Source organism: Callorhinchus milii, unplaced genomic scaffold (assembly GCF_018977255.1).
Source record: "Callorhinchus milii isolate IMCB2004 unplaced genomic scaffold, IMCB_Cmil_1.0 Scaffold27, whole genome shotgun sequence".
Lineage (NCBI taxonomy): Eukaryota > Metazoa > Chordata > Chondrichthyes > Chimaeriformes > Callorhinchidae > Callorhinchus > Callorhinchus milii.
Genome location: NW_024704768.1, coordinates 1,287,155 through 1,309,567, shown reverse-complemented (window position 1 = coordinate 1,309,567; position 22,413 = coordinate 1,287,155). Strand labels below are relative to the sequence as shown.

The window sequence follows — 22,413 nt, the reverse complement described above, 5'->3', positions numbered from 1 at the left end:
ATCACACAAATAGGGGTTCTCTACAGACCACCTAACGGCGGAAGGGAGGCAGAGGAAGAAATGTGCAAGCAAATTAGGGAAATGAGTAAAAGACAGAGTAATAATCATGGGGGATTTTAACTACCCCCAAATAAATTGGCAAGGAGATAGGTAAAGGGAATAAGGGAATGGAGTTCCTTCACTGTGTCCAGGACTCCTTTCTTACCCAGAATGTAAGCGGATTTAGTAATGGGAAATGAACCAGAGCAGATAAGAGAAGTATGAGTAGGGGATGATCTTGACAATGGCGATCATAACTTAATAAGGTTTAAGATAAAGATTGAGAAGGACATGAGTACAACAAAGACCAGGGAAATAGATTGGGAAAAAGCTGATTTGGAGGGGACGAGAATGGAACTGGGAAAATAAACTGGAAAACGATATTGGCAACAAAGAGATGGGGCAGCAGTGGGAAAAATTTATAACTGCGATCAATAGAGTCCAGGAGAAATATATTCCGCTGTTAAGCAAGACAAAGCTAAATAATAATGAGACACCGTGGATGAATAAAGACATAAGGGCAAAGTTGAGACTCAGGAAAGAAACTGTTCACTATGTACCTAAACACCAAGGGAGAGCATGACAATAAAAATACAAAGAGGTCAGGAAAATAGTCAAAAAAAATTAGGAAGGCAAAGAGGAAATATGAAACTAAATCATCAAGGAATATAAAAAGAAATAGTAAAATATTCTACAGACATATCAATAACAAAAGAAAAATCAAAATAGGAATAGGGCCACTCAGGGATGGACACGATAAGCTCACAGCCAGCAACAGCGAAACGGCAGAAATATTAAATGATGACTTTGCCTCAGGATTCACCAGGGAGACGGATCAGGTGGACACGACAGGAGAAGAAGAGATCGAAAATAATATAAATACATTTAAGATACGAAGGGGAGATGTAATCGAAAAGCTAACGAAACTCAGAGAGGATAAAACCCCCGGTCCAGATGGATTGCATCCGCGTATATTAAAAGAATCGAAGGAAGAGATAGCAGAGGCACTATTACACATATATAATAACTCTTTAGAAAAAGGGAGTAGTGACGGACGACTGGAGGACAGCTAATGTTATACCTATATTTAAAAAGGGAGATGGAACAAGCCCAGGGAACTATAGACCTGTCAGCTTAACACCGGGGGTAGGAAAGATAATGGAATCCTTACTGAGGGAGGTGATAGAAAAACATCTAGAAACAGAAAACATAATAGAGAATAATCAGCACGGATTTCAAACAGGAAGGTCAGGCGCGACCAACCTCACTGAATTCTTTGAAGGGGAAACAGAGAGAGTAGACAAGGGGAATGCAGCAGATGTAATATATTTAGATTTCCAAAAGGCGTTCGATAAGGTACCGCACAATAGACTAATGAATAATGTCAGAGCACGTGGAGTCAGGGGGAAAATAGCAGAATAGCAACTACTCAGACTGGCAGGGAGTGGGCAGCGATGTTCCACAAGGATTGGTATTGGTACCCACTGTTATTCACAGTATACATTAATGATTTGGTCTCGGGAATCAGCAGCACAATTTCAAAATTTACTCCCCCAAATTGGGGGACAGCAACACATTACAGCAAGACATCAATAAACTTGCTGAGTGGGCATTTAAATGGCAAATGCATTTCAATGGAGAAAAGTGTGAGCTGGCACATTTTGGTAGAAGGAATAAGGAAGTCACGTACATCCTGGAAAATAATCACCTAAATGGAGTAGAGGAGCAAAAGGGATCTGGGGGTACACATCCACAATTCACTAAAAGTAGCAACGCAGGTTAATAAGGCCATAAAAAAGGCAATCCAGGCATTGGGGTTCATTTCTCGAGGGATAGAAATGAAAAGCAGGGAAGTTATGGTAAACTGTTATAGAACGTTAGTTAGACTACACTTAGAATACTGTGTGCAGTTCTGGTCCCCACATTATAGAAGGGATGTAGAGGCACTGGAGAGGGCGCAAAGGAGATTCCCAAGGACTGAGAGGCTATACCTATCAGGAAAGGCTGAACATACTTGGACTCTTTCCTCTTGAAAAGAGGAAGGTAAGAGGTGACCTGATAGAGGTCTTCAATATGATGAAAGGTTTGATAGGATCGACGTAGGGAAGATGTTTCCACTTGTGGGGGAGTCCAAAACCAGGGCCATCAATATCAAATAGTCACAAACAGATCAAATAGGGAAGTTAGAAAAAGTGTCTTCACACAGAGAGTGGTAGTCAATCAGGGCTATGGGGAGAGAGCGGGGGAGTGGGGTTGATCACGGCTATGGGGCGAGAGCGAGGGAGTGGGGTTGATCGGGGCTATGGGGAGAGAGCGGGGGAGTGGGGCTGATCGGGGCTATGGGGCGAGAGCGGGGGAGTGGGGTTGATCAGGGCTATGGGGAGAGAGGGGGGGAGTGGGGTTGGTTTGGAAGCTCTTTTCAAAGAGCCGACACAGACACGATGGGCCGAATGGCCTCCTTCTGTGCTGTGTAATTCTATGATTCTATAATATACTGTAAACTGTATTTTGTGCATCACACTTTCAGTGCATTCATTTACATCCCCTATCCCCCATCTCCCACCCCCCTCCCTCACCCTCATCACTCACAATGCACCCCCCCCCCCACCTCCTCCGCTCCCCCCATTCCTCCTCCCCCACAACACCCATTAACTGAGCCTTTGCTCACGTCTCGAGCCTGAAGATATCTCAGGGGTGACCCGTACAGCGGCTAAAGCTGCTAAACAGGTCTGAGAAAGTTGAGACACAAAATAATTGCGCAAAAAGCAACAGGGACATAGAAACCCGGCAACATAGCAACAGGAGGAGGCCATTCAGCCCCTCGAACCTGTTCCCCCATTCTATTAGATCACGGCTGATCTGTATCTCAACCCCAATTACCCCCTTTGCCCCGTATCCCCTGACCCCACAAACATCTCCACCTCAGTCTGGACAGTGTGACTGGACCCACCATAACCCACAGCCTTTTGGGGGAGAGAGAGAGAGAGATTCCCACTGCCCTTTGGGGGAAAAACTGCCCCCGATTTCACCCCTCAGTGGCCTGACTCCATTAATGGTGATGCCCACCTTGTTCTGGATTCCCCCCCATCCCCATCCCCACCCCCTCCACACCACCCACAGCGTCTCCAACGCTGTGAAAGACAGGAACTTCTGACCTCCCCCCCCCCCACCCCCAAAAAGAGAGAGAGCGCGAGAGGCCCCACAGGACACGTAGACAATGTAGACGAGACGTGTGCAGCTGAGCCGGACTCCCCCACCACCGGCCTCGCACTCGCGCTCACTCTTCCTGTGGGGTTTGTGGTCCTGATCAGAAATGTCTCCGCCACAGTGGCTGGTGTTGATCTCAGCACCACTCGCTCACTCCCTCCCTCGCTCACTCTCTCTCTCACTCTCACTCGCTCACTCCCTCCCTCGCTCACTCTCTCTCACTCTCACTCGCTCACTCCCTCCCTCGCTCACTCACTCTCTCACTCGCTCACTCCCTCCCTCGCTCACTCTCTCTCTCACTCGCTCACTCCCTCCCTCGCTCACTCACTCTCTCTCTCACTCTCACTCGCTCACTCCCTCCCTCCCTCGCTCACTCACTCTCTCTCACTCGCTCACTCCCTCCCTCGCTCACTCACTCTCTCACTCTCACTCGCTCACTCACTCTGTCTCTCTCACTCTCACTCGCTCACTCCCTCGCTCACTCACTCTCTCTCTCTCACTCTCACTCGCTCACTCCCTCGCTCACTCACTCTCTCTCTCTCACTCTCACTCGCTCACTCCCTCGCTCACTCACTCTCTCACTCTCACTCCCTCGCTCACTCTCACACTCCCTCGCTCTCTCTCACTCGCTCACTCCCTCGCTCACTCACTCTCACTCTCACTCGCTCACTCCCTCGCTCACTCACTCGCTCGCTCTCTCTCTCACTCTCTCACTCCCTCGCTCACTCACTCTCTCTCTCTCTTTCACTCCCTCGCTCACTCACTCGCTCGCTCACTCACTCACTCGCTCGCTCACTCACTCTCTCACTCCCTCGCTCACTCACTCGCTCGCTCACTCACTCCCTCGCTCACTCGCTCCCTCCTTCCCTCCCTCGCTCGCTCACTCCCTCCCTCACTCACTCGCTCCCTCCCTCTCACTCACTGTTAAACTCACAACCTCAATCTGACCCGCTTCAACCCCTCCTGTACACACTCAATCTCCCTCACTCACTGCATCACTCGCTCATTCCCTCAGGCAATCACTCGCTGCCTCACTCACTCGCACTCTCATCCGCTCCCCCACTCCACTCGTTCATTTTCTTCATCCATCATTCCTTACGTCACTTACTCCCTCACTCACACTCTCATCCTGTAGCTCAGCGGTTAGAGCCCTCGCCTCGCGAGCGAGAGGACCCGGGCAAGTTTCCTTACTCCTCCACCACCACCCCCCCCCACACACACGCACACGCAGACACACACACGCACACGCAGGCACACGCCTCTGTTCACCAGCAGTAACGAGGAACCCGCTTGTTAGTCCATTGGGGGATCGCTTTCCGGGGATAATAATCCCTTCACAAAATAAATAATAATAATAATTTGGTCGCTGAATCCACGGCTGTTTGTGGGGGTCACCGCTGTGCGCGATTGGCTGCTGCGTTTCACCCACAAAATGCACAGTCACTACACTTTACAGTATATCCAGTGAAGCGCTTTGAGACGTCTCGAAGACGTGATGAGGCGCTGTGTCAAATACATGGATTATTATTATTATCCACTCCCTCCCTCTCTCCCTCCCTCCATCGCTCGTTCCCTCCCTCCCTCGCTCCCTCCCTCGCTCGCTCCCTCCCTCGCTCGCTCCCTCGCTCCCCCCCTCGCTCGCTCCCTCCTTCGCTCGCTCCCTCCCTCCCTCGCTCGCTCCCTCGCTCGCTCCCTCCCTCGCTCCCTCGCTCGCTCCCTCCCTCGCTCCCTCCCTCGCTCGCTTGGCGTTGAGCAGTAAAGGTTAATACCCATCTGAGGCCGTGGATTTGCTCCTCGTCTCCGGGAAGTCTGTGGATCCGGGAAAGAGAATTCCTGAAAAGGTGCATTGTGGGGAGTGTCTCCGGCCCGGCCCCGCCCGTCTCCTCAGCGCTTCCCGTGGGCGCCCGGCATTCCGTCAGGATCGTGGGGCCCCGTCCGTCAGTCCATCCGTCCGTCCGGAGAGAATCCTGGGAATCCGGTGTTCGGATGTGAGGCAGCTCTCGCCTGGCGAAGACCCCCCACCCCCCCCTCACTCCCGCCCCCACCCCCTCACCCTCACCACCACCGGGTACCGCTCGGAATGCCACAGCGTTCCTTGAGGAAGTCGGGAACTCTGGGAGCGTCTCCGGAGCCGGTGTTCTCCCTCCCGCCCCTGAATCCTAACCGGGAAATGCCGAGCCTTCCCTGACCTGCTCCAGACCCGGTCAGCTCCGATCGCGGGAGGGAGCGGGAGTGGGATGCGGGAAAACTGGAAGCTGGGAGGGGGGCCCCGGTTATCAGCCGCGCTGTGTGCGTCCGTCCGTCGCTCCAAGGATAAGGAGGATCCGGAGGGAGAGAGTCTGGAGCCACGGAATGCAGAGTGGCACCGTCTGTCACCTTGAACAAATATTTGGTGGATGACTTCAGCAACGCACACACATACAAACACACACACTCACACACACACACACGAGCTAACACGCACACACACACACACACACGAGCTAACACACACACACACGCAAACACTCACATACACACACACACGAGCTAACACGCACACACACACACACGAGCTAACACACACACAGCAACACTCACACACACACACACACAAGCTAACACACACACACGAGCTAACACGCACACACACACACACACACACATACAAACACTCACAGACACATACACTCACACACACACACACAAGGCACTCACACACACGAGTTAACACGCACACACACACACACACATACAAACACTCACACACACATACACACACACGAGCTAACACACACACACACGCAAACACATGCGCACACGAGCTAACACACACACACAAGCTAACACGCACGCACACACACACACACGCACACAAACACTCACACACACGAGCTAACACGCGCACACAAGTTAATGCACACACGCACAAGCTAACACGCGCGCACACACACACACACACACACACAAGCTAACACGCACACACAGAAGGAAACCTCCCATCGGAGCAGAGTTAAAGCCAAGGCAACGAGTCAGGATTATATTTCAGGTCTTCATGGGATTTGACACAGAAAACCTCCCTCCCCTCCGGCACCGAATCCCAACCCCAACCCCAACCCCAGAGCATTAATACAATAAAGGGATTCGATAAGCGGAGGGGGGGGGTGGGGGGGGTAAGAGAACTATATCCTCTGGGGTGAGGGGGGGGGGGGGGGGGGGGCTACAGAGAAACTATATCCTCTGGCGGTGACGGGGGGAGGGGGGTGGGGGGGAGAATCCAGAATAAGGGGGGCATCATCTTAAAATTAGATCCGGGCCATTTAGGGGCGAAATCAGTGGCAGTTTTTCCCCCAAAGTGAGTGGGAATCTCTCTCTCTCTCTCTCCCCCAAAAGGCTGTGGGTTATGGCTGTATCCAGTCACACTGTCCAGACTGAGGGGGGGGGAGATGATTGTCAGGTCAGGGGATCGGGGATACGGGGCAAAGGGGGGTAATTGGGGTTGAGGTACAGATCAGCCGTGATCTTATAGAATGGGGGAACAGGCTCGAGGGGCTGAATGGCCTCCTCCTGTTCCTATGTTTCTATTAACCCCTATTCAGGATGGCCTCTGATACCCCCCAAACACCTCCCCTCCCCCCCCCACAGATTATTTCCCTCTCTTCCCCCCCTCCCCCATCATGAAGTCCCGCTCCACCTGTCCTACTGCCTCTCTCACCTTCAACGACCCCCTTCCCTCCTTAACCCCAGGGCGGGTGGAGGGGGGAGAGCACTGAACCCATATTGTAGCCTCTAACTCCTTCCCTCTTCCCCCCTCTCCCCCCCCCCCCACCCCCATCGCAGCTGATAGCACGGCGGCGGCGGGGATGGGTGGGGGGTGGGGGGGGGGGAGTTTGGGGATCACAAGAAAGCCAGACGTGGCTTAAGGAGAGGGGCGGTTGGAGGGCGGTGGTGGGGGAAGGGGGTGAGAGGAGTGGGGACGATGGGGATTGGTGGGGGGGGTGGGGGGGGTGAACCATCAATAGAACCGTCAGGTAGACTGGTGAGGGAAGGGTTAACCCACGACGTGACACAAACAGGTGTTGTGTTAATCGCTGCGTGTGATAAGCTTCGAACCTAAGCTCGAGGGCGGGTTGTCAGGTCATCTCTGACGCAGCGTCAGTCGTTGTGTCTCCAACCGGTTTTATGGGGGGGGGGTGGGGGCCGCGGGGGTGGGGGGCGCGATTGGCTCCCCCGTTTCGCCTGCAAAAACACACAGTCACTACACTTGATGGCGAGTCCCGCGATCAGCTTCGGGACGTCTCGCCGACGTGACTGACAGGAGTCGTGTGGAACGACATTTTTTTTATAACCTGCGCTGTGAAGTGCGTGTGTGTGTGGGGGGGGGGGGGGGGAGCTGAAATTCCACCTGGTTTTAGCCCACGTGGCAGTGCGCACCTCCGAGGACAATCCTCTCTCTCTTTCATTCTCTCTCTCTCAAAATTTAAGGCGGCGCAGAATAGCGGGAACTTGTCTCCAATTCTGCCTTAATTCGCGAGTGTTTTCTTTTCAAACCTCACGAGGGGCAAACTCTGCCGGGCTCGCCCGCCCGCCCGCCCGCCCGCTCGCCTGCCCGCCCCGCCCGCCTGCTCACCCCGCCCGCCCGCTCGCCCGCCCGTCGCTACACTTTGCAGGACATCCTGCGAAGCTCTTTGAGATATCTCAACCCCGTGATCAGGCGCTGTATCGAACGCGAGGGTTTTTATTCTTCTTATTATTATTATTATCTTACACTCCGAGGCCTGGTTTTGCCTTTGCTTGGCGGGTAATTGGAGTTTGAGGTCCAGACCAGCCGTGAGCTTTATAGAATGGAACGGGCTTGAGGGGCTGAATGGCCTCCTCCCTGTCCCTACGTCCCTGTGACGCGCTCGCTCTTGCCTTTGGCTTGCGGGCGCCTGCGGTGGAACCTTGAGCTCACACCCCAGGCCGGCGACACGAGGAAAGTCATCGAAAAATACGGAGATCGATCTTAAAACAGACATAAAAAAGGGCCTGTGAAGTGTAGTGACTGTGTGCTGTGTGGGCAAACAGAACGGGGTATCTGCCCACAACATCACCTTGTCTTGGAAAACGTTGTGAAGTGACTGATTTTATCTGGGGGTGGAGATGAAGGAGTTTGGGGGGCGGGGGGGGGGGAGAGATTGTCAACCAAGATACCGGGAGAGAGAAACTCTCTCTTTTTTTCCCCAGACAGGACTGAGGGAGATCTTTAACGACTCTCTCTCTCTCCTCTCTCTCTCTCTCTAACTCTCTCTCTCCCCCCCCACTTCGGCCCAGCGCAGGAGCATCAGCCTGGACTGTAAGGCCAGAGTCCCTGACGTGGGCGGGCGGGGGTTTGAACCTACAACCTATTGACTCAGAGGCGCGCGCAAGAGAGAAAGAGAGAGAGCGACTGAGCCACGCTGACACCTACGTAACCAGAAACCTGATGAGAGGCATTTCATAATGTAATCCAACATTTCACATACACAGCAAACAAAAGCTTAGGGGCATAAAAGAGGAGGTTTATAGACTTGTCTTTGCTCATGAGATCAGGGGCTTGGCCGCCGGCCAGACCCTGCCCGTGCTCTGTCTATTTCGGTCCCAATAAAACCTGCTCTGCCTGAACGGAAGGATTCCACCCAGATCCCAACGCCTCACGGCCTTTTTTAGGATATTAATCATCATAACAACAACCCATGCATTTGGCCCGGCGCCTCATCACATCTTCGAGACGTCTCAAAGCGCTTCACAGACTATACTGTCAAGTGGGGTGACCCGGGTGTTCTGTGGGCGTAACGCGGCAGCTCACAGCAGCGTCCCCGCAAACAGTCGTGGATTCGGTGACTAAATGATCTTTTTATTTTGGCAGTGATTATTACCCCCGGAAATGAATCCGCCAATCGACTAACAACCGGGTTCCTACTGCCTGCTGTAAACCGAGGCGCGTGTGTGTGCGTGTGTGTGTGCGTGCGTGTGTGCGTGTGTGTGGAGTGAGGAAACTTGCCTAAGGTTTGACCCGCCCGGGAATCGAACCCGGGTCCCTCACTTGTGAGGCGAGGGCTCTAACCATTGAGCTATAAGATTCCACGGCAAATCATCAGCAGATTTAAGGACACAGCAAAGTCCCACGAACCGCCGTGGAGTGAGTGACCCGTTTTATCGGGGTGGGGGGGGGGGGTCGTTGGGGGGAAGGGGGCGGTGGGATTGTCGGCTGGAACACAGACCAGGAAGGAGAGAAACTCTCTTCTCTTTTTCCATCAATGTCGGGGGAATCCTACAATCTTACAGCACAGAAGGAGGCCATTCAGCCCCTCGAGCCTGTACCGGCTCTTTGAAAGAGCCACCAACTAGTCCCACTCCCCCACTCTTACCCCAATTGGCTGCCGCGTTCGCCCACAAATATACAGTCAATTCACTTTACAGTGTGTTCTGTGAAGCGCTTTGGGACGTCCTCCCGACGTGAGAAGCGCTATATCAAATGCAAGGATTATTATTATTAAATAGTCCCACTCCCCCACTCTTACCCCAATTAGCCCCACTCCCTTTTGAAAGCTATTATCGAATTTGCCTCCACACCCCTTTGAGACAGTGCGTTCCAGACCGTAACAACTCTCCGAGTAAAAAGAATTCTCGTCGTCTCCCCTTTGTTTTTTTTTGCCAATTATCTTGAATCTGTGTCCTCTTTCCCCGATAGAGGAAACATTTTCACTCCTATTTACTCTATCAAAACCCCTCATAATGTCAATGTGCCCACTGCTGAGCACAAACCGAACGACTCGCTCACTAAAGAATATGCTGATGCTTTCTCCGTCCCTGATTCCACGTCCCCCCGGGTTTGTTCCCACGTTTTGCTCAGTCTCGGTGCCGGGTGGGATGTTAAAGATCAGGATGATACCAGGGATGAGGGACCTCAGGTATGTGGAGACACCAGAGAGGTTGGGATTGTTGACACGTGCGGAAACACATCACATGTAGCTGACCCCCCCCCCAAAAAAAGGCTGTTACAATCTCTCCGCAGCGTTGGGCTTCTTATTGCTCCCTCCCTCTCCCTCCCACACCCCCTCTCCCCACCTCCCTCCCCACTCCCATCTGTTTTCAGGAGGGAGAGGATACAGTGGCCAAACCTGAGACACACACACACACACACACACACAGATGGTGACACAGAGACAGACACACACACAGACACATACACACATACAGACAGACAGGGACATACGCGCACACACAGACATACACGCACACGCACACAGACATGTACACACGCGCCCAGACACACGCACACAGTCTTTGCTGGAGAAACAGCGCTTGTTTCTAGTACAGGATTAGAGTTTGGGATGGTGGGGGCTGGGGGGGGGGGGCGGGGAAGTGGGGGGAGTGGGGGGGGGAGAGGAACGATCCCGGAGCCATGTGTTGGAAGCAACAATGTGTCCCACAGATAAACCCATTCCCGTTAACCCTCGCCGTGCTGACAAAGCGTACAGCGGCTCGGTGGGAGTTTTCGGGGAGAGCGATGGTTGTGAGTGTGTGTGGGTCTGTGTGTGTGTGAGTGTGAGTGTGTCTGTGTGTGTGTGAGTGTGTGTGGGTCTGTGTGTGTGTGTCTCCCTAACTTACCTGTCTGCACTGGCGTCTGTCAGTCTGACCCTTAGATGCTCTCTCGCGCTCCTTTTTTCTCTCTCTCTCTCTCTCTCTCTTTCTCTCTCTAACTGATCAAAAAAATCAGAGCAAACGAGAGGGGTCGTGGAAACTTTTGAGTCGCGGAGCAGCAGTGATGCGGTTCTTGAGCGCTGTTCGGCTAAAGGAAACATGTGAAAGCCAAGCGATAAACCGGGGTCTGTGGTCACAGCAACTCACCTGCTGTCTGTCTGTCTGTCTGTCTGCACATTATTTCCTTTGCACTGCCAGTGACCCAGTTTCCCCGAAGGGTGGGGGGGGGGGGTGTAGGCGGTTGGGGAGGAAGTGGGGGTGAGTGGGGGTGGAGGAGAGGCTGATCCGTCCTCCCGTTGCCCCGAAACACCGATTAAATGTGCCGATTATTCTCTGAGTGAGAGGTCTCATTTTGCAGATCTCATCCCTACTACGGAACCACTAATTAGTCCTCACTCCCTCTGCTTCCCCCCACACACCGCCCCCACCCCCCCCCACACCCCCTCCATCCCTGGTTAAACACTCAGTCCGTCATATACTTTCCAACCACCTCCCACTTCCCACCCGCCAACACCGTCACATGTTGGTGATCAGCTCAGAGAGACACATGGAAACCCATCGCTGTGCTGAAGAGCCTCCGAAACAGACTGAGAATTACACAAACATCCACTCCCGGAGCCACGAAGGGTCCACAGTGTCCCGGGACACTCACTGCCGATGGCAGCACAGCCCGGCCCGGCCCGGCTCATCATCAGGACCCGGAAGGGCCGACCAGTCGCTGGGGGCCGGGAATCCTCCCCCTCAGCTCCTGTTAACCCCACAGCCAAAGCACTAACTAACTAACTAATTAACTAACGGGGAGGGTGGTCCTCGCTGGACAAGCAGCGGGAAAGCTTGGCCAGACTGTGATATCAATGGCGAGCCGTGTGGATTTGGCTCACAGGGTTAACAGGAGTTGAGTGGGATGACTCCTCGCTCTGTTCTGTTGCCTTTACAAGAGATTGTTGGAAAAGAGACGCGAGTTTCTCTCTCTCTTTCCCGGATTCCTGGCCGACAATTCCCACAGGTAAAATCGCTCTCTCTCTCTTGCTTCACAGCTGTTTCTGGGGCGTGGGGGGGGGGGGGGGGGAGGGGAGAGGGCGGAGTGAAGAGCGCTGGGCTGCGGAAAAATTGGCTGCCCGCAAGAGAAAAAAAACACAGTCACTACACTTGAACTTGACCCGCGATTCCCTGCGCTGCTGGAAGCAATAACGTGGAGATCAAAGGTTTTGATCAGTGAGACAGAACGACACAAAGACAACGTGTAAATTGGCAACGAGCGAAGGGGAAGATCACTCGCGTCCCATTCTCCTGGTCAAACCCTCCCACCGCAGAAAAATTACCCCACCCCCAACCTCCTCCCCTTCAAGCCTCCAAGGGGGGGGTGGGGTGGAACAGGGAATTTTGTTGTTTATATTTGAAGCAAATTTTCCCCCCTTCCCTCTACCCCACTCCCCCCCCCCCCACACACACACGTACCCTGCCCCTCCGCCCCGCAACAGTCATGGAATGAATCAGAGGCTTTATCCGGGGAGGGAGGGAGGGACGGAGGGAGGGAGGGGGGAGATTGTCGGCCAGGACACCGAGAGAGAGAGGGAGAGAGAGGGAGAGAGCGAGAAAGAGAGAGAAAAAAAAACTCCCTTCTCTTTTCGCAGTGATCTTTAACATCGACCTGAACAACGCACAGAACGGGAGTGAGGTTTAGGCTCTCAACCGGAGGACAGTGTCTCCGACAACTCACTGCACTCCCGCCACCCCCCCCCCCACCCCACCCACCCGCGCCAGCTTAGAAATCTCCAATGTGTGCGAGTGTGAGGGGGGAAGGGGAGGGGGAAAGGGGGAATCCCTCCACCGCCCCCACCTCCTCCCCTGAGCCCAACTCTGGTGGGGCTCTGTAATAATAATCGGTCTTTGATCTTGACCTTACCTCTCCCCGAGCTCTTGCCAAGTTCGTTCCAAACAGTGACGCTTTGACGTCGAGTGACCAATTCTTGGCTGGGTTGCTCCCCAGCAGAGCTCCAGGATGCTCCAGGAGGACACTCACTGCACGGATATCACAGGCGTGTGCATGGGAGGCTCTCCGTGTGGATCAGGGAGGAGCAGGCTGGGCCCCCGAGCTCGTGAGGAACGTGCGGGGCAGGTTGTGGCTCTGTACGGGACGGCAGAACTTGGCGAGGCTGAAGGGAAACCCGCCTACGTTGCGTCCGTTGACTCTCGCACCCTCCCGGTGTCTCATGAGCTCCTCACGGTGCGACTGGGAGCCTTGGGATTACACGGCCAAATCCTGGATTCTATCTGGAACGTGTACTCCAGCCCCAAACTCCGTGTGAGGGTCATCAGTGGACTCATTCACTGAGCCCATTCCCCTGGAAAGTGGGGTGAGGGGGGTAAGGCTACCCATCGTCACCCACCCTGTTCGATGTGTTCATCAATGACGTGTTGGGTGGCATCGAGGGGGAAGGACTTGATGTAACCTGTTCCAGGTCTCTCTCTGACTGGATTACAGCTACTGTTTGCAGATGATATAATAATAATCTTCGCATTTGAACCGAGACGTCTCAAAGCGCTTCACAGGATACGCTGTAAAGTGTAGTGACTGCGTATTTTGTGGGCGAATCACGGCAGCCCATTGCGCACGGCAGTGTCCCCACAAACAGCCGTGAGTTGAAGCAACCACATAATTATTATTATTTTGTTTTGGAAGGGATTATTTCGTGGTGCGGATGATGTCGTGCTGCTGGAGGCCTCACGTGTGGACCTTCTGCCCTGGCCCCGGGCACCTCGAACACTGGGCCAACCGGTGGGACATGGTGGTGGGCGCCCCCTAGTGGGGAATCCTGGTGCTGCCCGGGGACCAAGGGAAGAGATCGATGGAATTTGATCGGAAGATACGAGGGGGAGTCGGGTCCCAATCGCTGACTCTTATCGGTCACTCGAGGTCACGGTGGACACCTGGACACTGTCCTGAGGGATCGCAGGGGGCTGAGCAGGAGCAACGGTCACTCTGGTCAGGTTCATCTCTCTTCCAAGGACAAGGTCCCCTTGGCAGGTCAAGCTCGAGGCATAAAAATAATAATAATAATCCTGGTATTTGACACAGCGCCTTATCACGTCTTCGAGACGTCTCAAAGCGCTTCACAGGATATACTGCAAAGTGCCGCGACTGTGTATTTTGTGGGCGAAACGCGGCAGCCGATTGCGCACAGCAGCGTCCCCACAAACAGCCGTGGGTTGAAGCGACCAAATTATTATTATTATTTCTTTTGAAGGGATCATTACCCCCGGAAAAGTGATCCGCCAATCCACTGACAACCGGGTTCCTACTCACTGCCGGTAAGCAGAGGCACGTGTGTGATGAAAGGAAACTCGTCCCAACATTTTGCTCTGCCAGCGTACAAGACCTGCGTACAAACTGTCCTCCTTTATGGATCTGAGCTCCTGTGGATGCAGTGGAGAGGCTTTCTCCGACCCGGCTGCAAAGTGCAGGACAAGCGGTGAGGTGGGTTTGCGGCAGAAAATGACCGCAGGGAGAGAGGGAGGGAGGGAGGGAGGAGAGAGAGGAGGGCTCCGGCCTAGGTTGACCTGTGGCCGAGGACCCTGGAGATGGAGTTGGCTTCGCTGCCGGCACATCCATTTGCCGAGGCTTCTCACACGAGGCCCTGGACCGAGCAGCCGATTCAAGGCTGAAGCCTGACCTTCCGCAGTAAGCTCCACCCTGGTTTAACGTGTCACTTTCTCTTGATCACGTCTTCGTGCTGTCAATATCCCGACCGCATTTATTTATTGATGTATTTACACATCCAACTGGGAACGGAACCAGGAGTTAACCGTTCACCGTTACCGCTTTTGGTGTTTACTGTATGTTCACTCCTCTCCCCACTCCCCACTTTTTTCAGGTCGCGCCTGAAGAAGTTTCCTATTTGACCGTCCTTCCGGTCACCTCCCCACCCCATCCCCTCCACTCCTCTCCTCCCCTCCCCTCCCAGCACCAGGCTCCGCCACCGTCAATCGCTCCGAGACACTGCCTCCCCGTGCGAAGGGCGCTGTGTAAATAAATGCAAGTTGTCCTTTAATATGCGACACAATAAACCCCGGTCTCGCCCCCTCTCTGCTGTTTCTCAGGGTGAAAAAAAAACGACCTGCTCCCGGCTCCGGCAAAGCTGGGTCAGGGCCACGGCACGCGAGCGGTGTTTTGGTTTCTGCGCCTGTTAGTTACGCTGTAAAAATCAGCTTCACGTCACGCGCTGCCCGGCGTCTCAACCACAAGCTCCGAGCAACATCTGTGGCCCGGATGTGGGTCTGCAACACCAAGGAGAAGCGCTGCGACCATTCCATACTGTGTCCAGAGCAAACGGGGAGGAGCAATAATAATGTGTCTGGACACCAATCTTCACATGAAAAACAATAATCATAATCATCATAATAATAATAATCCTTGCATTTGATAAGAGCGCCTCATCACGTCGTCGAGACAACAACTTGCATTTACCCTCGTGCAGTGGTGGGGGTTGGGGGTGTGGGGGGGAGTGTTCCAGAGTTTCGGGAAGTTTAGTGGCTGAAAGCGCGGCCACTGATGGCGGAACGGAGGGCACGAGGGACGGGAAGGGGGCCGGGGCCGGTCGAGCGGAGGCAGGGGAGTTGTCGTTGCTGTTTACCGACAGTTGGAGGCGTCCGACCACAACCACCTTCTCGTTGCTCCGGGGCAATTTCCTGCTTTATTTTAATTCTCACCGTTTACAAAAGTATTTACAGTATTTACAGCGACTTTCCACCACCGGCCCGGCCCGAAAACAGGAGCTCAGGGAGCAACAGCTCAGTGTGCAGACAGGCAGCTTGGACTTCTCTTTACCTGAAGCAGGTCAGAGCTCTCTCTCTCTATCGCTCTCTCTCTCTCGCTCGCTCTCTCTCTCTCTCTCTCTCAGGAAGGTAGGAGGTTTGAGGAAATCCTTGCGATCTTTCGAGGTCTCTTCCACAACCCGTTAAAAAAAACACGAAAACCCTTTTTTTCCTTCTCGAAGGCTTGCCAGACACACGTCCCTGAGCTCCGAGGGTCAGCGAGTTCATTCCCATCTCTTCAGTCACCGCAGCCCTGTCAGAGGTGGGAAAAATGAGAACCTGGAATTTAAGAGACACGGAAAGAGAGAGAGAGAGAGAGAGGGTTTGGGAGGCAGAATCTCAGACTGCAAAAAAGCACCAACAGGGGACGAGGTGTGTGATGTTGACGCAGAATTGACAGGGGAATTGAGATAATAATGATAATAATAATCCTTACATTTGATACAGCCCGATCACGTCTTTGAGACGTTTCAAAGCGCTTCACAGGATACACTGTAAAGTGAATTGACTGTGTGTTTTGTGGGTGAAACGCGGCAGCCAATTGCGCACAGCAGCGTCCCCGCAAACAGTCGTGGATTGGAACCCTGTTATAACCCCCATTAGACAGTCCGTACACCCGCGGTTTACAAATCGCTCGTAGCAAGGTTGTAAGTGATTGTTGGAGAGATATCGTGAGGGGTAAAGGGATTAAAAGACCGTCCCTGATCCAATAAAAAGATGGAGTCCTGAAGCTCAGTGGTTAGAGCCTTCGCCTCGCAACCGAGAGGACCCAGATTCGATTCCCGGGCGGAGCGAAACGTTGGTTAAGTTTCCTTACTCCGCGCGCCTGTTTACCAGCAGTAAATAGGAACCCGGTTGTTAGTCGATTGGTGGATCGCTTTTCCAGGGGATAATAATCCCTTCAAAAAAATTTGGTCACTCAATCTACGACTGTTCGTGGGGGCGCTGCTGTGCACAATTGGCTGCCGTGTTTCGTCCACAAAAATACACAGTTAATTCAATTTACAATATATTCTGAGACGTCTAGATGTTGTCTCAAATGATCTTTTTTCATCCAGAAAATTCCTATGTTGTTGTGTTACAAAAGCAGGAGAGAGGCGTGTTTTTCGAAGCCCCACCATCACCTCTCTGCCCCCACCCTCTGAAACTCCATCCCCCGCTCCCCTCGCCTCGCCCGCCTCCTTCAAGGCCCATCTCAAGACCCTCCTCTTCGTCTGAGCCTTCGGCCACCTTCCTACCCCCACCCTCCCTGCCCTGCACAGCCCTCAGCCACTACGCCCCAAAGCTCTGGAACCGTCTCCCTCAATCCCTCCGTCTCGCCCCCTCCCTCCCCACCTAAAGACCTTCCCTTTTGATTGGGCTTACGGTCACCTCCCCCCTCCCTCCCCCCCAGGCTCGGGGCGGATGCTATATAGAGGCAATCTGTTGTTGATAATCCAGCTCAGGTGCAAATCCCTGACTGAGCAGAGCTTTGGGACCCGATGCGAAAGTCGCTGTGTAGATGTAAGGTGGTGGTGTTACTTTTGGGGCTGCTGTGGACGTCCCCGTCGGCTTCCGGAACCTTCCAGTCCAGCTTGCGGCCCTTCTCGTACATGCCCTTGAGCACCCGGCGGAACTCGTCCGGGTCAGTGCCGTTCTTGCTCAGCCCCAGGTATTTACGGTACAACTGCAGCGCTGTGCGGGCGTCCTCTATACTGTCGTGGGTCTCACTCTGAATCTTCAGCTCTGTGGGTTATATACACACATACACGTTACATATACACACATACAGACGTTAACATATACACACATACACACGTTACATATACACACATACATGTTACATACACGTCACATACACTCATACACGTCACATACATACAAATACAAACGTTACATATATATACATACAAATGTTACATATACACACATACAATCGTTACATATACACACATACACATTACATACATACAAACACAAACATTACATATATACACATACACGTTACATATATACATATACAAACGTTACATATACACATACAAACATAGCATATATACACACATACAAGCATTTCACATATACACGTACAAACATTACATATATACATATATACACACGTTACATATATACACATACATGCGTTACATATATACACGTACACACGTTACATACATACACATACACGTTATTTATGCACATACACACGTTATATACACATACACGCGTTACATACATACACATACACATTACATACACACACACGTTACATAACACACATACACACGCTATATACATAATAGTAATAATCCTTGCATTTCATATAGCGCCTCATCACGTCTGCGAGACGTCTCAAAACGCTTCATAGGACACAGTGTAAAGTGAATTGACTGTATATTTTGTGGCCGAAACGCGGCAGCCAATTGCGCAGAGCAGCGTCCCCACAAACAGCTGTGGATTGAGCGACTGATTTATTATTATTCATTTATTTTGAAGGAATTGTTACCCCCGGAAAAGTGATCCGCTAATCCGACTGACAACCGGGTTCCAACTGACTGCTGGAAAACAGAGGCGTGTGCGTGGAGCGAGGAAACTTGCCCAACATTTCTCCACGCCCAGGAATAGAACTCGGTTGTTTGTTGTTCACGTCACACGGCTGTTTATGGGGATGTCGCAGCACTCGGAATTGGCTGGTGTGCTCGCCCACCAAACACACAGTCACTACGCTTTACACTTTACTGTACTTGGCCCAGAAAACACATAGTGAGTCTATCTTACAGTATAACCCGTGAAGCGCTTTGAGACGTCTCAACAACATGATAAGGCGCTGCATCGAATGCGAGGATTATTATTATTTACGGTAAAATCCCGTACGGTGCTTTGAGACATCCCGACAGTGTGATAAGCCGCTGTTATCAAATACAAGGATGAATTATTATCGTTATTATTATTATTATTATTAAGTAACTGCAGTGAATATCCATTAGGCAAATGGTCTGGGCTGCTGGGGGGGGGGGGAAGGGGTTACGACCCTCACAGTTTGTATTTTAAGGGGTGAGAAAAAAATCAAACGAACGATAAAACGAAACGAACCAAGAAAATACCAGGCCAGGAACCGCAGCGAAATCATCCTCTTGCGAGGAATGTGGAACAGATACACGGTGTCAATCACCTGCTCCTTGGGAACCTGGGGAGCAGAGGTGGTCAGGTTAGACAACCTGTGGACTTCACGGCAGCATTCTGTGGATCACTTTTCACACTCACTCACACACACACACACTCGCACAACCACTCACACACACATACTTGCACAAGCAACCACTCTCACACACACACACTCGCACAAGCAACCACTCAGACACACACTCGCACAAGCAGCCACTCACACACACACTCGCACAAGCAACCACTCACACACACACACTCACACAAGCAACCACTCTCACACACACACACACTCGCACAAGCAACCACTCACACACACTCGCACAAGCAACCACTCACACACACACACACTCGCACAAGCAACCACTCACACTCTCGCGCACACCCGCACAGAGCAAAGAGCAATGTTCTGCTTCATATCAACTTCCAGCGCTGAGGCTATTTGACCCCTCCACCATCTCTCCCCTTCCCCAAGTCCCCCCCCACCCCCCTCCCCCCGCAGCGGTAATCAAACCCAGTTCCTCTTGCTTGCGAGGCGAGGGCTCGAACCACTGAGCTATGGGACACCAGAAGCCCCTGGGAGACAGACCCACCATCAGGTTGATGACTCTGAAATCTTTCTGGAGCCCGTGGCCCACAAAGCGTACGCCCACATCGATGAGGAATCGCAGCTTGAGGTAGGTGGACTTGAGGGTGGTCAGGTGTTTGGAGGAGATCTTAGCGTCCAGGTCTCCAGGCTTGATCCCCGAATACTGGGTTAGATAATCCACCACCTGGTTTGGGGAGAAAAGCAATAATAATAATAACAATCCTTGTATTTGATACAGCGCCTTATCACTTCTTCGAGACGTTTCAAAGCGCTTCACAGGATACACTGCCAAGTGAAGTGACTGTGCGCTTTCGTGAGTGAAACGCGGCTGACAATTGCGCACAGCAGCGTCCCCACAAACAGTCGTGGAGAAAGTGACCCCAATTTTATTTGGGGGGCGGGTGGGAGAGAGAAACTCCCTTCTCTTTTCAGATATCTCCGCGGGATCTTTAACGTCCACCAGACAGGAGCTCGGTTTAATGTCTCATGCGAAGGTACAGCACCTCCCACAAAGCAACGATCCCCCATTCCATTGGAGGATCATCCAGACTGTGTGATTCTAAGTCCCTGACGTGGGGGCTTGAACCCGCAACTTTCTGACCCAGAGGCCAGAACGAGAGAGAGAGGGAGAGAGAGGGGGAGAGAGAGGGGGAGAGATGGAGATAGAGAGGGAGAGAGAGGGGAAGAGAGAGAGAGAGAGGAAGGGAGGGAGAGAGAGAGCGCTACCACTGAGCCAGGAAGGCTGAAGCGATCCGAGACACTACTCCGCACGCTGGGAACTACACACAACACATGTTGTTGTTCTGTCGGTGCCTGGGCTGGGTGGGGAGGGGTGGGGTGGGAGGGGGGGTGTGTGTGTGTGGGCATCACACCTCAGGAAGGATATATTGGCTCTGGAGGGGGTGCAGCGCGGGGTCACCAGAATGATACCAGGGCTTGAAGGGTTAAATTACGAGGACAGGTTGCATTAACCTGGTCTGTATTCCCTTGAGTTCAGGAGGTTGAGGGTTGATCTGATTATTATTATTATTATTATAATCCTTGCATTTGATACAGCGCTTTTCAAGTCGTTGAGACGTCTCAAAACGCTTCACAGGATACACTGTAAAGTGAAGTGACTGTATATTTGTGGGCAAAACGTGGAGCCAATTGCGCACAGCAGTGTCCCACAAACAGCCGTGGATTGAAGCGACCAATTTATTATTGTGTTATTTTCCTCGAGGGATTATCATCATCATTATTATTAGTAATAATATATTATTAGTAAAAATTCACATTGACAAAGAGGGGAAAATAAAACCCACTGGATTTTTTTTTACACAGTGAGTCATATGATTATGGAGCCAACAGTTCCACTATTGGCACAATTATTCGGATTTATTCATGTAGTGTAGTGCCACTAAGTGTTTCAATTCGAAACAGCAGTCTTAGCAATGCTATTGCATTATACGGAAAAAGATTTCTTCCCTGTAACCTGGCAATAGTTCTCTTCAATTCAATCAAACATGTAACTGATTTGTTAAGCACTGTCCCTGAGGACGCACACATATTTGAATCCTTTTCACCACAATAAACTTAAAATTTCCAAGATCTCTTGTATCAGGATTACACTTCATTTTTTCTGAATCTTCTATTGCATTGACACTAGTTAGTTTAGTTATCTCACTATTGTTAACTGTGAGGTGTTTGAAATTATAAAGGTATTTGATAGGGGAGGGAGCTACAGGGATATATCCTCTGGTGGTAGCGGGGGGGGTGGGGTGTATCCAGAACAGGGGGGGGGCATCATCTTAAAATTAGGGCCAGGCCATTTAGGGGTGAAATCAGGGGCAGTTTTTCCCCCAAAGTGAGTGGGAATCTCTCTCTCTCCCTCCCCCAAAAGGCTGTGGGTTATGGCTATATCCAGTCACATTGTCCAGACTGAGGTGGGAGATGTTTGTCAGGTCAGGAGATACGGGGCAAAGGGGGGTAATTGGGGTTAAAGTACAGATCAGCCGTGATCTTCTAGAATGGCGGACTAGGCTCGAGGGGCTGAATGGTCTCCTCCTGTTTCTACGATGGGGCCCGAGCTGGGGGCGAAGGGGGGGGGGGGTTTGGGGTTTCGTCACGTCACCTGTTCCTGTGTGGAGATGTAATCGTCGATGAAGGGGACGCCCTCGTTCTGCCCTGACCCCGGACGCAGGTGATCCTGGCCACCGACATCTGGCTGGGTTTGATGGTGGATTTGGTCCCGTCGCTCCGGAGCTCCGCCTCCTCCTGCCAACGAGTGGGAGAAACCAGGAGATCAGACAGAAAAATAAACAACAACAAAACACATGGCATTCCTTCACTCCTCCCCACCCGCCCCCCACACCACAGTCCACCGGGATTAAATAATAACAATAATAATAATAATAATCCTCGCATCTGAGCCTTATCACGTGGTGGAGATGTCTCAAAACATTCGCCTCTCAAGCGGGACCTGGGTTCGATCTGCCAATCGACTAACAACATGGTTCCTACTTAGTGCTGGTAAACAGAGACGTGTGGAGTAAGGAAACTTGCCCAATATTTGGCCCTGCCCCAAGAACCAAACCCAGGTCTCTCGCTTGCGAGGCGAGTGCTCTAACCACTGAGCTACAGGACTCCACAACAACAAACTATATCTGCCTCTCATTTGGGGAGGATGTCCTGAGGAGGGTAGTAATGAGGAGGCTTGAGGGACAAACCTGGTTCAATGTGACGAACTCTGCGTCCAGCCCCACCAGGTCATTTCGTTGCGGCATCTCATTCAGCATCAGGGGGATGAAGGTGGCATGAGATTTCCTCTGTTTCCTGGCCAGTGAGGCCTCGGTCAACAGCACGCTGGCTTCAATCGGGTTCTTTACTGAACAGCACGGAGAGAGAGAGAGAGAGAGAGAGAGAGAGGGTGAGAG

General features: G+C 52.2%; 1 protein-coding gene across 1 annotated transcript in view; it reads right to left on the bottom strand.

Moving 5' to 3' along the window:
- Positions 1–15,725: 15,725 nt before the first annotated feature.
- The window catches only part of pan2 (poly(A) specific ribonuclease subunit PAN2), a 30,589-nt gene continuing 23,901 nt past the window's right edge, over positions 15,726–22,413 (bottom strand). Inside the window, 7 exon segments of the mRNA XM_042344146.1 lie at positions 15,726–16,018; positions 17,287–17,490; positions 18,838–18,931; positions 19,503–19,682; positions 21,612–21,661; positions 21,664–21,754; positions 22,207–22,364. Of these exon segments, the coding sequence (XP_042200080.1) occupies positions 16,008–16,018; positions 17,287–17,490; positions 18,838–18,931; positions 19,503–19,682; positions 21,612–21,661; positions 21,664–21,754; positions 22,207–22,364 (788 nt within the window). The 3' untranslated portion in view covers positions 15,726–16,007.